This window comes from Simochromis diagramma, unplaced genomic scaffold, assembly GCF_900408965.1.
Source record: "Simochromis diagramma unplaced genomic scaffold, fSimDia1.1 OVJJ01000596.1, whole genome shotgun sequence".
Lineage (NCBI taxonomy): Eukaryota > Metazoa > Chordata > Actinopteri > Cichliformes > Cichlidae > Simochromis > Simochromis diagramma.
The window spans coordinates 23,349,423-23,365,925 of NW_024387245.1; the positions used below are offsets into that span (position 1 = coordinate 23,349,423).

Below are 16,503 nucleotides of genomic sequence, written 5' to 3' on the forward strand. Positions count from 1 at the left end.
TGAACTGGAAGTATTTCCTCCCTTGGTCTGAAAAAGACAATAACATAATTTTCTCTTCACTTCTTGCGAATCCATTATCATCCCTTGGTAACCACCCCTCAAACACTGCCTTTCCTATCACTGAGTTAGAGCAGAGCTATCATGGAAACTGAGCAAATCTACCAATGTGTAGTTTTTCTTTTGGGCCATTTTCATTTTCAGCATCTACAGACAGTCTAGAACACTTGGGGTTGTATGGTGCCCCCGTCAGTTCTGGATATACAGCCTTGGTGGTACCAAAGAAAAACAAGTAACATTGCATTCACAGAATTTTGGTATCAAACTGTACCGCAAGTATTGGTTCTGGTGACATCCCTCTCATCTACTAACTGGAACGACAGTAGTTCTATCCCTGGCTCCTTTAGTCTGTATGTCAAAGTATTGTTGGGCAAGACACTGAACCATGAGCTGCATCCACTGAAGTGTGTGTGACTCAATGTTAGGCAAAGAAACAAAAGCGCTTGCTAGAATGTGTGTGTGACTGGGTGAATGAGTCTTGTAGTAAGAAAGCTCAGTGTGAGTAGAAAAGCACTTCCTAAGCACAGTCCATCTACCACTTTACTTCTTCTGCTGCCATTTTTCCAACCCTCCTGGAGGAGACTAGATCAACTCAAAGAGAGTAAAAGTTTGTTTGGATTTCACCACTAACTAACGTAGAGGTCATCATAATGAGTCCGGCTGTGGTGAAGGACTATGGATAATTAATGGACACCTACCTCTGCACCACTTACTCAATACTTTTCCTAACAGCTGTGCTTCTAACATCAAACACAGATACAAAATATTGCTTTTTAATGAGCTGCTTTTTTGTGTTTGTTCTTTGTTACTGTTCTTGGAGGGTTATTTTTTATTTCTTTTGTATTTTTTCATGCCGATAAAAACAAACAAATAGCCATTTCCCCAAATTTGGGATAAACAAAGTACATTTTATTCACAAAATCATTAAGGCGAAGAAAAAAGAAAAAACCAAACACTGAGGTGCAAGCATTACTCCGAAAATGTGCCTGTGGGGTTTCGTTTTGTTTTTTAACACTGATTTTGAACATAACTTCATTTGCTTTTAACCTAATTCAGAAGAAACCCCCTGGCCTAACACTGAAAACTCCAGAATGGCTCATTCGTAGTGAGAACATGATCCGACCTCAGTCTGACCCAGTTTCATATAAACTTCTTCCTGTAAACAGGAATGCTTTGTACGCTTTGCATGCTGGGATGCATCACAGCACACAAACTGTAACAGAGCACTCGCTAAGACAAACAACAAATTCTGCCCATAGCCCAGCGTAATTCGTCCTGTATTTAGTTTTGTTTCTTCACTCTTCTCACAGGGTTTGCAGTGCACAAACTCATAGACTTATTCGGACCAAAGTAAAGTCAATTCACACAACTATGAACAAACACCGGTCATTTTAGGTTTTTACGCTAATCTGTTTTTTGTGTTCACAGTGAATCTCTGAACTTGTGGTGACAACTGAGTCAAAGAAAAACCCTTCAAAGCCATTAAAGCAGAGCACTGCCGCCCATGCTACCCTTATCAGAGCACAGTCTGAGTTTACCCAGCGTCAGATGCAGTCTTTCATGGATCAAATTCATTTCCAGAGAACCTAGATGCAAAGCTGCAGTCATATGTTTGTACTTTGAAGTTCAACAACTGCAAGAGAGCCCTTTAAAGACCTGCTGACTTTGGAAACAACAGCAGCTTCCTCCTGTGATATTTTTGTTTCTTTTCTTCAACCCTCGGTGGGTTTTATTGCCAGTGGGCTGCATTATCAAACCCCACCTCCCTCCTTCCCTCCCCGCAGGGCCCCAGGGGTGTTCGAAGCGAGCGCCACCTCCTTTTGTAGTTACCTTGTTTGATCTGGGCCTGTAGCGCCGGGTTGGAGGGCTGAGGGGGGGCGGCAGGCGTCCGGCGAGGAGTCTCCGGGGTTCCTCCTGGTCTGGGAGGCCTGGAGGAGGATCACAAAGAGAGGGCATGAAATATTAAAGCAGCAGGGAGCAGAGAGATGGGCCAACGCACAGACAGAGAGACACACAGAGACACACTCACACACCACTAAAATTCAAAGAAACACACAGAAACACATGCATTCATAAAAACCAGGAGTTCACATACGCAAGACTCTTATTTCTTTTTCCTGACACCAGCTCAGTGTGTGTGTGTGTGTGTGTGTGTGTGTGTGTGTGTGTGTGTGTGTGTGTGTGTGTGTGTGTGTGTGTGTGTGTGTTTTGTTTTTTTTTTTCAGGCTCCAGCCTATTGAATTTTGGTTGGAGGACACAGTCCTCTGACTGGAGGCGTCTAACTTTCAGAGACACACAAACACTTCCAATACAACAATCCACTGGGTGATCAATTGCAGTTGTCGGGGAACAAAAACACATCCAGAAAGCTCCATTTAAAAAAAGGAAAAAAAAAAACGACAAAAAAGACAAAATTCTTTAAAGAGGGCAGGACAGTGGTCACAGCTCATAAAGACGAGATCAAATAATTACTTTTTGTCCTTCTGCAAATATCCTGGACTGCACTCAGAGTTCTATGATAGAAAGCTCTTCACACATGCACTAAAGCCAGATGTGCTTGTGACAAAATATTATAGAGGACTAAAACAAAATCAGTGATTAACGTAACATTTCCCCCCATTGGCATAAAGAAAAGTTACCTTTATCCACAAAAATAGAAATCCATATAAAATCAATTTTTTTAAAAATTCATAATTAAATGAACAATAAAAAAAGAACAATTTACCATAATGTCACCAGAAGCAGCTAAAAAGATTGGATCAGTTTAATGTGCAGAAAAGCAAACAGGTGGTTTACTGGTGTTTTAACTTCAACCAAGCTGCTTTACCTGGGAAAATGACTGAGAGAAATGCCAAACAGCCCCTTTTTTCGGCCTTTGGAGGTCGCCACAGTGGCTCATCTGCCTACATCTTAGCCTTCCCAGTGTCCTACTCTGTCGCACAAACCCTCTGCATGTCTTCTTTCACTACATACATACGTCTTCCTGTTTTCCTCCTGCCTGGTTCTTCATCTTCATCATTGTTTGCCCAAAATATCCACTCCTGTGCACGTCCAAATAATCTCAGCCTTGCCTCTCTTTCTCCCGACCGTTCAACCTGAGCTGTCCCTCTAACATACTCCTTTCTAACTTTGCCAATCCTGGTCACGCCTAGTAAAAATGTGGCCATCCCCAACTCTTGGTTATTTAAAATTGCAGCAGGACCACAATATTTTAGTAAACAGAAAAGAAAAATTAAAAACTAGACATGATACAAATGAGAATAATCTAAAACTGAAACAAAACCAAATAAAAACAATACTGGCAGCGGTCAGTGGTACCCATCAGCCTCCTACTAGATACACCTATGGTATCAGTTTCAAAATCCCACGTCACCTTGTTCTCAAGTTATTGCATTCACAAGATTTTAAGAAAACTTGACCTCTGAACTCTGTCCTTGAGGTCGAGGCCAATGAGATTCAAACTTGTCCAAGATTTTTAGTAGATACACCTATTCACAAACTTGGATGTCCACATCGCCCGTCCACACAGGAGGATGACGACAATACCCTATTAGTCTTTTACAGCTGGTTACAAAACAAACTATGTACAATAATTCTGAAGTGAGAAATGTACAAAGAAGTCTTTAACCTGCCAGCTTCCTACAACCATATCTGTAAAACGTCCAAATGTACCGATTCATCCCTGTGCAGGTGACAAACAAAATCCAAAGGGTCCAATCAGGTCCACTGGATCACTCTGCAAAGTGTGAAACTATAGAGGTCATTAATTCTGAATTCACAATGCTGATGCTTCAAAATGGCACCATGGCTAGGATCCACCTTTTACAGTGGGGCAAAAAAGTATTTAGTCAGCCACCGATTGTGCAAGTTCCCCCACCTAAAATGATGACAGAGGTCAGTAATTTGCACCAGAGGTACACTTCAACTGTGAGAGACAGAATGTGAAGAAAAAATCCATGAATTCACATGGTAGGATTTGTAAAGAATTTATTCGTAAATCAGGGTGGAAAATAAGTATTTGGTCAATAACAAAAATACAACTCAATACTTTGTAACATAACCTTTGTTGGCAATAACAGAGGTCAAACGTTTACTATAGGTCTTTACCAGGTTTGCACACGCAGTAGCTGGTATTTTGGCCCATTCCTCCATGCAGATCTTCTCGAGAGCAGTGATGTTTTGGGGCTGTCGCCGAGCAACACGGACTTTCGACTCCCGCCACAGATTTTCTATGGGGTTGAGGTCTGGAGACTGGCTAGGCCACTCCAGGACTTTCAAATGCTTCTTACGGAGCCACTCCTTTGTTGCCCGGGCGGTGTGTTTTGGATCATTGTCATGTTGGAAGACCCAGCCTCGTTTCATCTTCAAAGTTCTCACTGATGGAAGGAGGTTTTGGCTCAAAATCTCACGATACATGGCCCCATTCATTCTGTCCTTAACACGGATCAGTCGTCCTGTCCCCTTGGCAGAAAAACAGCCCCATAGCATGATGTTTCCACCCCCATGCTTCACAGTAGGTATGGTGTTCTTGGGATGCAACTCAGTATTCTTCTTCCTCCAAACACGACGAGTTGAGTTTATACCAAAAAGTTCTACTTTGGTTTCATCTGACCACATGACGTTCTCCCAATCCTCTGCTGTATCATCCATGTGCTCTCTGGCAAACTTCAGACGGGCCTGGACATGCACTGGCTTCAGCAGCGGAACACGTCTGGCACTGCGGGATTTGATTCCCTGCCGTTGTAGTGTGTTACTGATGGTGACCTTTGTTACTTTGGTCCCAGCTCTCTGCAGGTCATTCACCAGGTCCCCCCGTGTGGTTCTGGGATCTTTGCTCACCGTTCTCATGATCATTTTGACCCCACGGGATGAGATCTTGCGTGGAGCCCCAGATCGAGGGAGATTATCAGTGGTCTTGTATGTCTTCCATTTTCTGATGATTGCTCCCACACCAAGCTGCTTGCCTATTGTAGATTCACTCTTCCCAGTCTGGTGCAGGTCTACAATACTTTTCCTGGTGTCCTTCGAAAGCTCTTTGGTCTTGGCCATGGCGGCGTTTGGAGTCTGACTGTTTGAGGCTGTGGACAGGTGTCTTTTATACAGATGATGAGTTCAAACAGGTGCCATTCATACAGGTAACGAGTGGGGGACAGAAAAGCTTCTTACAGAAGACGTTACAGGTCTGTGAGAGCCAGAGATTTTCCTTGTTTGAGGTGACCAAATACTTATTTTCCACCCTAATTTACGAATAAATTCTTTACAAATCCTACCATGTGAATTCATGGATTTTTTTTTTTTTCCCCACATTCTGTCTCTCACAGTTGAAGTGTACCTCTGGTGCAAATTACTGACCTCTGTCATCATTTTAGGTGGGGGAACTTGCACAATCGGTGGCTGACTAAATACTTTTTTGCCCCACTGTATACAGTTTATGTCCAAAAGGTAAAGCTCATGTTTTCCAAAAGGAGCTTGTCAGAATCCACCCAAAGTGAAGACAAAGACATGAAAGACAAGAGAAATAGTTTTGAGGAAGAAAGAGCTAAAGACTCCTACAAAAAGGCAATATGATCATAGACGTTGACTTAGAAAATTCACTTAAATGAGGTTTGGTTGAGGCTAATTCAGTCCCTTCTCAGGCAGCCAAGCTGAAGGCCTAAGCAAAGGCAGGTGGAGGAACTGCTGTTGAAACTCTTAAAGAGTTCAGGAATACTTCTTTTCAAACTCCAGCACACAGAGAGGAAGCTTTTCCGCTATCATAAATGTAAGATGAGGAACATGAAAAAGCCAAAAACCAAAACAACTTCAAATATTCACAACTGCTGTTCTGCAGTTTCGAGGCGAAGACGGCCAGAGAGAAGATCCTTGTTTGAGCTTCATAAAGAAGTCTTCAGCTTCTGTTTGTAGCTGCACAATCACCTCCTCTGATCTGGACACTCCACAGAAGCACAGTTACGGGTTTATGTGAAAGTAATAAACTTCTCTGGAAAGTCAGCCTATGAGTGACGTCTTTTGTTCTTCTGCTTTTTACTTTTCATGCTATAGCTGTGACTGTATCTACTCCACAAAGTTTGACTTCCTTTAATTTCTTACTCAGAAAGTTAATCTGATAATAGCGTGACATCAGCAATGCCACCAATGACAGGATGCAATGGCAGAAGGAGTCAAATAGAAAAACACTTGATTTGATTTTAACTTTGACATCCAGCCACCAGTTTTCTTCTGCTTTCTGGAATTTGGCAGCAGGCTAATTCAAGATGTCCTTCACCCCAGTAACATTCCCCAGTCCCTTCTTTGTGATCCCTACGTGTTTCCAGCCCAGATGAGATATAGAATATCTACCATGTTCTTTTAAACCTCGAGACGGATGCACCCAGGAGGCAAAATTAGATGATTTGACCTGCTCCTTTGAATGTTAAGGAGATTCAGACTTATCACTGTATAAGTTGATGGGGCTTTAGCTCTGGCTGTAAGGACTTCAGATTTGATTGTGAGGGAAAAAGTCATCATGACTTTAGAGTAAACTCAACAATACTGTATTTCAAGGATTTCAGAACTGACCCAGGACTGACACTGAGGACACCTTACAGCTGTATTTTATGTCACTTATATTAGACAAGACTCTAATGACGATTAGAATCCAAGCTGTACTTTCCACCCTAACCTATGAGACATAAAGGGGTTTAACCCTTTAGCCCTTGAAAACCTATTTAGGAGTAACCATTAAAGCTCTTTTCTGAACTGGTTTCTGTCATATTACAGGTATGCTCACTGAACAAAATGACTAAGTTTGCATCAGGGTGGCAATTACCCTTAGAAAAAATCTTTCATCAAACCACGTTTTTATTGACAGATCCTGAGGTGTCAAAACACGTCATTATGGGCACAGCGGATGTCCTCGAATGTCGTCTTTATGGGGGAAAGAGTTCAAAAATGACATCGAAAGTACTGAGAGGACGAAACTTTACAGGGACTAAAGTAAAGCTCTGTAATTTTTGGTTTTGGGTTCTAATAGAGGTTTGCCTGATCCACAGTTATAAAAAAAAAAAAAAAAAAAAAAAAAAATCCTTACTTATCTTATATTGGGCCCGTCAGGTAATATTTTGCCTGAAAGTGAGTTGTTTTACTGCCCATACCTTTACGCAAACTTTACTTTAGGCAATGTTTGTGTTGTGAACCAAATCTATGATTTGTGTTTTTTTTCCCCCTGTGTTCTGACAATACTTACAGCTCTTGCAACTCTTGAATCACCACCACCACACCCACCCAAACCCAGCATCACTTGTGTTTATTCCATTACAACAGCCTGGTTCTTCTTTTGTCTTGTTTTGGTATTTTTGTATTTATTTCCAGTTATGTATCCCAGCTCATGACAGCTCATTTCTGAATTCACAGTTTAAAAGAAAAAAAGAACTTTGTCCTTTGTTAATTTGAATATTTATCATTGTAAAGCTATACATATGGCAGGAAAAATATATATTTTAACCACAAAAATAAGTCAATTATAGACTGAAAACTTATGAAGGCTGATCAAACACCTCACTACCCCTCGACCTGTGTTTTTATCATCTCTGACTCTTCGCTGCTCGCCCTCCCTGCAGAGTTATCCTTGAAGCAGGGTTGACGGGACGATGAAATGTTGTGTTGGTATTACAGCAGCAGCAGGACCTCGACCTCTGTGTTAAATCTTTCACAGCACAATGAGAGCTCAGACAGACTAAACAATCAGCCACACACACACACACACACACACACACACACACACACACACACACACACACACACACGTACGTAGCCAGAGCTCAGCCGCTGGTGGTAGGATAGTATATGTCCTGCACTTTGAGTTCAGTTTCTGCTGCAGTTTCAGTTGTTATATCGTTTTTAAGCTGGAATCAGAATTGTGTGTTATCAGCCTGATAATTCTAGATAAAATGAACTTGGGTTCATAAACTGGTATCAATTTAAAACAAATGTGGATACATTTTTGTGCACAATTCAGGGTGTTGAAACAGACTGATTTCCACAGATTGCTGTTTGTTTTTAGCTGATGAACAAAGTTTGAAATTTAAATCCTATAAAAGCCACATGAAGACGAAACAAGTTTGCTGCAGCTTTGTTTACTCAGCGTGGGCCAGCTACAGAAGAACAAAGATCAAAAGTAAATATAGAAGTAGACAGTAATGTATAAAATGCGAAAGTTCAAAGGGAGTAAAAACAAAAACATTACATATGTTTTTGTATTGTTACATATGTATTGTAATATTGTTATATTGTTAAGATAGCTTAACAATATAAATATATGAATTAATCACATTCCATTTAGTTTTAATATTGTTTTTGGTTCATTTAATGGCACATTATATATATATTTTTTAAAGTTATGTAATTAACTACCAACATGCCACCTATCCAACCGTCTATTCATCCAACCACTTTGCCTCCATCCAGCTGTTAGTCCAACAAACCATTTAGCCATCTATCCACTCATCCAACATTTATCCACCAAACCATCCATGCATAATTTATTCAGGTATTTATCTATCAATTATACCATCCACAGACTAAACCATCTATCCATTCATGCACACATCCAACATTTCTTTATCCATCCAACATATATCCATGTCATTATCCATCTAATAGACATCGAATCTTCCCATCCATCCATGCCCAAAACATCTTATATCCATCAACCATCTTTCATCCAACCATTTAGTCATCCAACTATATAATTAGCCCTTTAACTTTCTATCCATGCATCTGTGCATTTAACCATTTATCATTCATCCAATCATTGAACATCAATATTTCAAACCTTTTATCAATTCATGTATCCATCCATCTTTTTATCCAACCATTTAACCATCCCTTGATTCATTTATATAATCCACCCACCCATCCACATAAGGAAAATCCTTCAAGAAATGGCTAACATGAAAACATAAGTTGCAAAGCCACAGGAAGTAAATCCTGCCATTGTAGATTAGTTTGTACTGACCAGGTAAATCTACATCCAACATTTCGTCTTGATGCATATGCTCAATCGTCCAGGTAAGTAAATCTCCAAAAGTTGATTCTGTTCATCTGGACGTAGCGTTTTGTGGAAGAAACGTTTCGTCACTCATCCAAGTGACTTCTTCAGTCTCAGCTGACTGCAGGTTTCCCCAATTTTATAAACAGTACATTTGCATAATGACTGAAACCAGCACCACTGAAGGAACAATGGGCTGGGAGGTGAGTTCCTTAATCTTAATTAAGCAAATTCTCATGACCATTGATCAACAACCACTGATCAAAGACCACTGATCAATGGCCATGAGTACCATTCACAGAGAGTTGGGGAATGGCTGCAATCACAGCATTGCAAGATCATACATCCAACATTCTTACTTTTTTAACTTTAGTTTGGGCTCAACCAACTCTTCTGAATATAAGAGTTCTTAAAGAACAAATATAAAAAATAAATCACTTTTAAGAGTTAGTCCATGTGTGTTTGTTACCTGGCCGGTGCTTTCTTCATGTGCTCTCCAACAAAGGTGGCGTTGGTCATGCCCATCAGAGTGTTGGCCAGTGAGATGACGGAGAGGAGGTGATGTGTGGTGACAGCCCTCGACACACCATATGTCCCCTTCCCCACTATGTCTGACAGAGATAGCTTCCGACCTGTCGCCAGGGAAAGCTGACGAAGCAAAGACTCCTGGGAAATGGAGTTATACAAAGAGAAGAGGTTCTTATTTTCAGGTGCCCTGTTATCAAACTATTGATTTAGCTTTTTAAATGCTCCATGCTCAACGATATGTCTTTCATGGAAAGAAACCTGGAACCCAGGTGATAACAGACAGTTACCTTGAAGGTGGGCAACATGAGAGACATGTGGCCTCCTCTGGAGATCAAGCCGAAGGAGATGGGGCAGTGTGGTCTGAGCATGCCCAGTCGTTCCAGACAGATGGTGTCCAGCTGTTCGTTGAGACCCCAGGCGTGCAGGCAGGACATGAAGAGCTTGGCTGTGTCCATCGTCAGGTTATACTCCAGCAGACTCAGAGACTTGGACTTCTCCTCGCGCCTCCTCATCTCCTCCTCTTCATCCTCATCTTCATCTAATAGGTGCTCCTTAATGGTCTCTTTCATGGTCTCCTTCACCTGGTTTTAGGAGAAATTATTTACATGAAAAACAAAAATAATACATTAATAAAAGACCTTCATTAGTGGATTTTTTTTTTTGTGTTTATGGACCTGTTTGAAGATTTTATGAGCCAACAAGGACCCGCCCTTATCAGCCCCAGCTTGGCTCTTCTGTAGCGTCTCCGGGGACACCAGCATGGGGTTCGGTCTCTGAGCTTCCTCCGTCAGCAGCTGGATGATCACCGCCTCCACGTCGAAGAACAGCACATGCATGTCAGGGTCCGTCAGGTTGGTCTTCATCGCCTGGACCACCAAGGCATTGTGGGAATATTTTGGTAAGTTGCCCTGGTGGAAAGACAGAGTTCAGTTTCAAGAACATTAAATAGCAGGTAGCACCAACTATGAGAAACACGATTATTAGTTTAAAACAAACAAAAAAAAAAAGCCAAATATATGAGACTCCATAAGATAAAGTGTCCACCTGAGAGAACATAAACATAATCATGCGCTTAAAATCAATCACAGTGTGATACTTTTCACATTAAATATATTTAAATGATCCATTGTCGATATAAATTTAATTAAGAAGTTCAAGAGCTCCTCATCAAAAGCTCATTATTTAAATGACAAAAGACAGGATCAGTCATTCACACACACACACACACACACACACACACACACACACACACACACACACCTGTAATTGCCACTAATATTAACACTCGGCTCAATTTTAATTGTATTAGAAGAGACAGCATGTGCATGGAGCTGTTTGCTTCTCGTTTCCATGTTAATGAGCTGATGACTGCAATTAAACTGATCCTGTTAGATTTCGATTCCAAGGGAGGAGACAGGAGGAGGAGAAAGTGAGGGAGGAGGTGGTGATTAAGACAGGAATGAAGAGAGAAAATAAAGAGGAAAGAAAAGGCCAAAGCTGGATTTTTATCTCCATGTTTTGTTTTGTTTTTAACCTTTTGCCTTAAGATCACAGAGCTTTTTTGCCATCACCACAATGGTGTTTGAAAAAGAAACATGACAAGTCATCACATCCTGCCCTATCATTGTCATGGTCTCCGCTCCTCGACAGCTGTCAGGTGCTTTGTTTTTGTTTCCCTTTCTCTCTCGCCCTCTTCCATTCTCTCTTTCTCCTGCCGGGGCGGAGCTCAGTATGGGCTCCTGCCCCTGGCCTACACACCTGGAGGTGATCAGCACATCTGTTGCTGATCATAAGAGATTGGAACCCTTCTTAAGAGGGCGAGTCTGCTCTACTCGTCGCTGGATCGTTGAGCCATCAGCGTCAGTCGTCCTGTATTTTGTAAAGTCAGTTTGTGAGCCTGTCTGAACCAGGAAACTAATGGGTTTTTTCTGCCTGTGTATAGATCGCCTCTGGACCTGTTCTTTCCCTGTGCATGGCGACTGAACGGAAGCAAGAGAGATAGAGGAGAGGAGATGTGCGAGGGCTGAATGAAAACCTTCCCTTCCTGGACTCCTGCCTCTTTCGCTCCTGGACCCTGGAACCCCGGCCCCTTTTCCCTTGACACCATTATATGTATATATGAATTCCACTGTAGAGGAACACTGTAAATAAATGCACCTTTTGAAGACACTAGTGGTCTGCGCGTGAATCCGATCTACGAAACCTGACAATCATTCTGTTTGACTCTAAAGGGGCCAAAATCTACAAAAACAAACATTTTTTATTAAATAAGACAAACAACAGAGTCCATAAACTTCTCAGGAAACTCACAGAAGGCTCATTTTCCCATAGATCAAGTGAAGCAACCCGGTTCTCATTCCACAGGCTGCAGGTTTCAGGGACGAAAGCACCGACTTCACTTTTCAGACCCAGAGTTAAGCCCATTTCTTTTCACGTCTAAGCTCACGTCACATCATGTCTATCATTTACCTTTGTAACCACAGCATTGCATCAAATCTTTCTTTAAAGATACATAAAGAAACAGAAAACATCTGATTCCTCACCGAATCTTCCTCCTGTTTACTTGCATTTAGAGTTAACTCACTGTTATAGTCATGTCGTGTTTAATTTTCTCTCCACATTTTAAAATAAACTACAGGAAAGTGACTTTAAACAAACACAGACTTCAAACTTTGCTTTTTCCTCTCGGCAATAAGCCTCGTTTTTCTTTCATAATTTGCCAATTTTGTCTCCGTTTTCCCTTTCCCCTCGACAATGTACCACTATCGTGTAAATTTGCTCATGTGTTTTACAAAAATTTGCCTTGCTTTTGTCAATTTGACATTTGTTCCCCAAGGGGTCTGATATTCTTTGCCTTCTTTTTCCGTAAAAACTTATCAGTTGTCGTTTTTTTCCTTTGTGAATTTAAAACTTAACTATTGGAAATTATGAGTTTTTACTTAAAAATGTGAAATTTAAATACATTGAAGTTGAGCATGAAGTTAAGCATTTGGTGCTGCAGGGGCCAATATTTTTAAAATTATGTTAAAAATCTTCAATATAAACATATTTACAGACTCATTTCTTCTAAACAGTTAAATCTCTGTGAGCTTACCAAGTTTAACATTTCGTGGCACAAGCTATGAATCAGCGCACAGACAAGTGACGATGAACTGATTCTTTTATGTGATAACTTGTTTTGTATCTGGATCACTGAATACTGATTGACTTTGTGTAAAATTCTGGTATTATTTTCATATTTGTACCTTCACTGATCACTGGTCATTTTGTTGCACTTAAGTACTTTTTTTTTTTTTCTTTTGCCTGAAGCTCTTTGTATCGAGCTGGATGTGACTGTGTGGGCGAGAACAATAATTAGCGGTAAAGACACGTCCTGACTGACCGAGAGACACAATACACCTGCAGCTGGGACACACACACACACACACACACACACACACACAGCGACATCACAGCTTTGACAGGCTGGTCCTCCCTGAGGGCTGACGTGTTGTATGTCTTTGTGTGCGTTTGAAAAGTGGTGCTGAAAACAGTGATGTGCTCATAAATTCAGTGTATTCTTCAAACATGTATAACTGATCAAATCTGGGTTCATTTTGATATTTTTACTTGTCCTTTTATTTTTTTTTCCTTATCATTTACATGAAAAAAAATGATGTGAAGTAGATAAATATCGGCACTATTATCGGTCTATTAGACAGCTTCCTGGTACGCTGGTGCATGCACAGAAAAACATACATTTGAGGACGTTTATGAAGTATTTTATTCAAAGAACGGCTAGACTCCTGCTCGGATCATTTTAATTCTGGTTTCTGGCTTCAGACTAAGAAGTTAGTTCTTATTTTCATAGATGTCTTTGATTTTTCCTGATACTGGAGCCTCATCCCTGTGTCTGTGTGAGGGAGGCTCCATTTTGGTGGAGTAACACTGCCATCTAAAGGCAGTCTGCAGCACTGCATCACTATTTATCTCTACAGTGGAGTGCGGTCTGTAATATTTAAGTTTGAGGATGAAGAAACATTTATGAACACATAAAAATTCAGACATGAAGCAGGCCGGTGTGATGTGAGGAAACATGGCTTCAGAACTGGGTGAGAGAGTCAGAATTGAAATTGTTCTCCTGATCAAAGAGCAGCTTTCTTAGAGTCAAACACGACTCGACTACAAAACAGATCCAGCAGGAGGACATAGAGTTAAAAACACAGTGACAGGAGCGAGAGAGAAAGGCGGATCAGGCATGAGATCATTTAAGTAAATGAGGAGAGATACAGTTAGCTTGAATTTGTGCAGAAAACAAAAAGAGGAGACAGAAGAATGGGCAGGAGGATAATGCGGAGAAGGACAAGGACAGAGAGGAAAACGAAGATGAAGAGGAGGTGAAGAATAAGGTGGAGAAGAAGTTGGTAGAGGAGGGGAAGGTGGCAGAGAATCAGGTGGAAAAGGACAAGAAGTTGAGGAGGAAAAGGAGAACAGGACAGTAGAGGGCAGAGGCAGAGAAGTAGAAAGTGGAAGAAGATGGAAGGAGGAGGATATGAAGGCAGCAGAGGAGAGGAAGGAAAAAGGAGGAGGACGTGAATAAGAAGAGAGTGGTCAAGGGGGACACGCAGAGGGAAGAAAGTTGAGAAGGAAAAGAAGAGGAAGGAGGAAGACGAGGCAATGAATGAGGTGCAGAAAAAGGTGGGAGAGAAGAAGAAGAAGACGATTAGATGGGGGAGAAGAGGAGCAGATCAACGCTTTGATTAAATTCAGGTGCAGCAGGAGGGGGAGGAGTCACAGAGGAACTGAGGCACCTGACTCAGAGTTCCGGTTTCCCTGAGCTCAGGATTAACAAACTCAGAGTTCCAGTAAACTGACTTCCTGGATCCTGGCAAAGCTTCAGACTCAGGTTTGAAGACCTAAAACATCATTCTTGCAAGCTCCAAAGTCTGGATACAGTCGTTTTTCCTCATGAACACAAACATTCACAGATCAGCACATTCAGCAGAATAGCTTCGGAACAAACCGACATCAACTGTACACACACACACACACACACACACACACACACACACACACACACGTCAGCTGGGTGAAATGTTTGGGTTGATAGTCTGACATTTCATGGTCATTATCCACCATTACACCCAGCAGGGGAGGACACACACACACACACACACACACACACACACACACACACACACACACACACACGGTGGGGGGAGTCGGTGATGTTGAGCCATAATTTCAGCAGGCATGAGGGGGAAATGACGGCGGGGGTGGGAGGCAGGAAAGTGAAGCACAGTGATGCATTTCTGACATAAAAGGAGAAGAAAGATTACAGCTGTTGTTTGTTGGCCTTTTCACAGAAGAGCTGTGATTATGGGCAGTTATGACCGGAGGGGAGGGGGGGTTTCTCCACAGACGACCCAGAGGAGAGAGAAAACAACACAAAGGTTATCATGTGGAAGGAAACAGGAGGGAGGGAGGAAAATTAGAAAGAAAGAACGACCCCTTAGAGCAGAGGAGACCTGAGGTAAATGAGTTCCAGGTGAACCTGCAGAAGTCAAACTGCACCGGCAACTAAACTAAACGCTGTTCAAGCACTAAATAATTCACAGCGCTTGTTTTCGGTGCTGGGCTGCACATTTGGGAGGGGTTACCACTGTCGGGACAGATCAGATCATCACGTCTGACAAGTGGTCCCCTCACAGGTGAAGCTCAAAGAAGCTGAAAGCTACCGAATACAGCAGAGAAAGGGTAACTCAGGTGTGCCGTGAGCTAAAATATAATTCTTCATTACGTATGATCGGTGTTTAAAGCTTCGTTTCATTATTTCCAGTCATATTCAAAAGGTAGATATTCATAATTAAAATACCTTAAACACAAAATGTAAGACATTTTATGGTAGAGTGACACAATAAAACATTTAACTCAGTTTTCCTCTATGTTAGTTTCATCTCCACAACAGTCCCAGGTTCTCTTGTGGTCCTGACTGTGGGATTGACTCACTTTTGGAGTGAGCCTCTAGTGGACATTAGAGAAACTACGGTTTTTGGTACTTGAGCCAACAGGCACGCCTCTGCTCCCATACATCATCATGTAATCAGCATGAGCCATTACATGGTTTCATGCACAGCACTAACTGTAAAAACTGGTTGCAACATCATTTTCCCAGGAAAGGCAGTTTGTTTTTTTGAAGCTCCATGTTTGAATTTGTGACTTTCTATACGTCATTTCGTCATGAATGTAAATGTTCTGTTGTTTTATTGGTATTTTAAGGTTTTTAGCACCGATCAAAGACAACTTGTTGATTTTGTTGTTCAAGCACCAATGACAATAAAGATATTCATTTCAATTCAATTCCTCAGACACTGAGAACTATGCACTTTTGGAGATGGAATTTTGATGTACATACTGTCTTTTTGCAAATTGTGCACAGTGTGCATTTTATTTTCATTTTTATTATAATTTATAAAAATGGGTGTATCTCAAAAACAAAGTTATGTGCACACTCAAAATAATGTTTTGTGATTTGAAAGGATTTTATGCAACTTTTTTCCTTTTACAATTTTTGTATCTATGTTCTGGGTAGTTAATTGCATTTTTTATGTTTTTATTTAGTTACTATAAACTTACACGCATTTTCAAAACTGGGGATATAAAGGATGTATTGATGCACAGGAAGTTGGGGAAAAAGCACAAAGGCACTACAGGAGGTAAAAATGTAAAAACAAGCTCTGGAGGGTAATTTTAAAGTAGAAAAATAAATAATTAGGACCCAGTTTAAGATTTGAGAGAGAAAAAAAAAAGGGCTACTCAAGTAGTTTGATTTGTGCTGGTACAGGTTTAAATGTTGAAAAGCTAGTCTTCAGAAAGTCTCAAAAGAAACGCTGGACTCACTCTTTTTCACC

General features: G+C 41.1%; 1 protein-coding gene across 3 annotated transcripts in view; it reads right to left on the reverse strand.

Annotated features, from left to right (window-relative positions):
* The window catches only part of LOC120747473 (WD repeat-containing protein 7), a 101,735-nt gene that overhangs the window by 63,479 nt on the left and 21,753 nt on the right, over window positions 1–16,503 (reverse strand). For all 3 annotated transcript variants that reach the window (XM_040053373.1, XM_040053374.1, XM_040053372.1), the window contains exons 16-19: window positions 10,288–10,521; window positions 9,901–10,194; window positions 9,555–9,751; window positions 1,888–1,985 (exon numbers count right to left, since the gene is read on the reverse strand). In XM_040053373.1, the coding sequence (XP_039909307.1) occupies window positions 1,888–1,985; window positions 9,555–9,751; window positions 9,901–10,194; window positions 10,288–10,521 (823 nt within the window). The remainder of the gene's footprint in view (window positions 1–1,887; window positions 1,986–9,554; window positions 9,752–9,900; window positions 10,195–10,287; window positions 10,522–16,503) is intronic.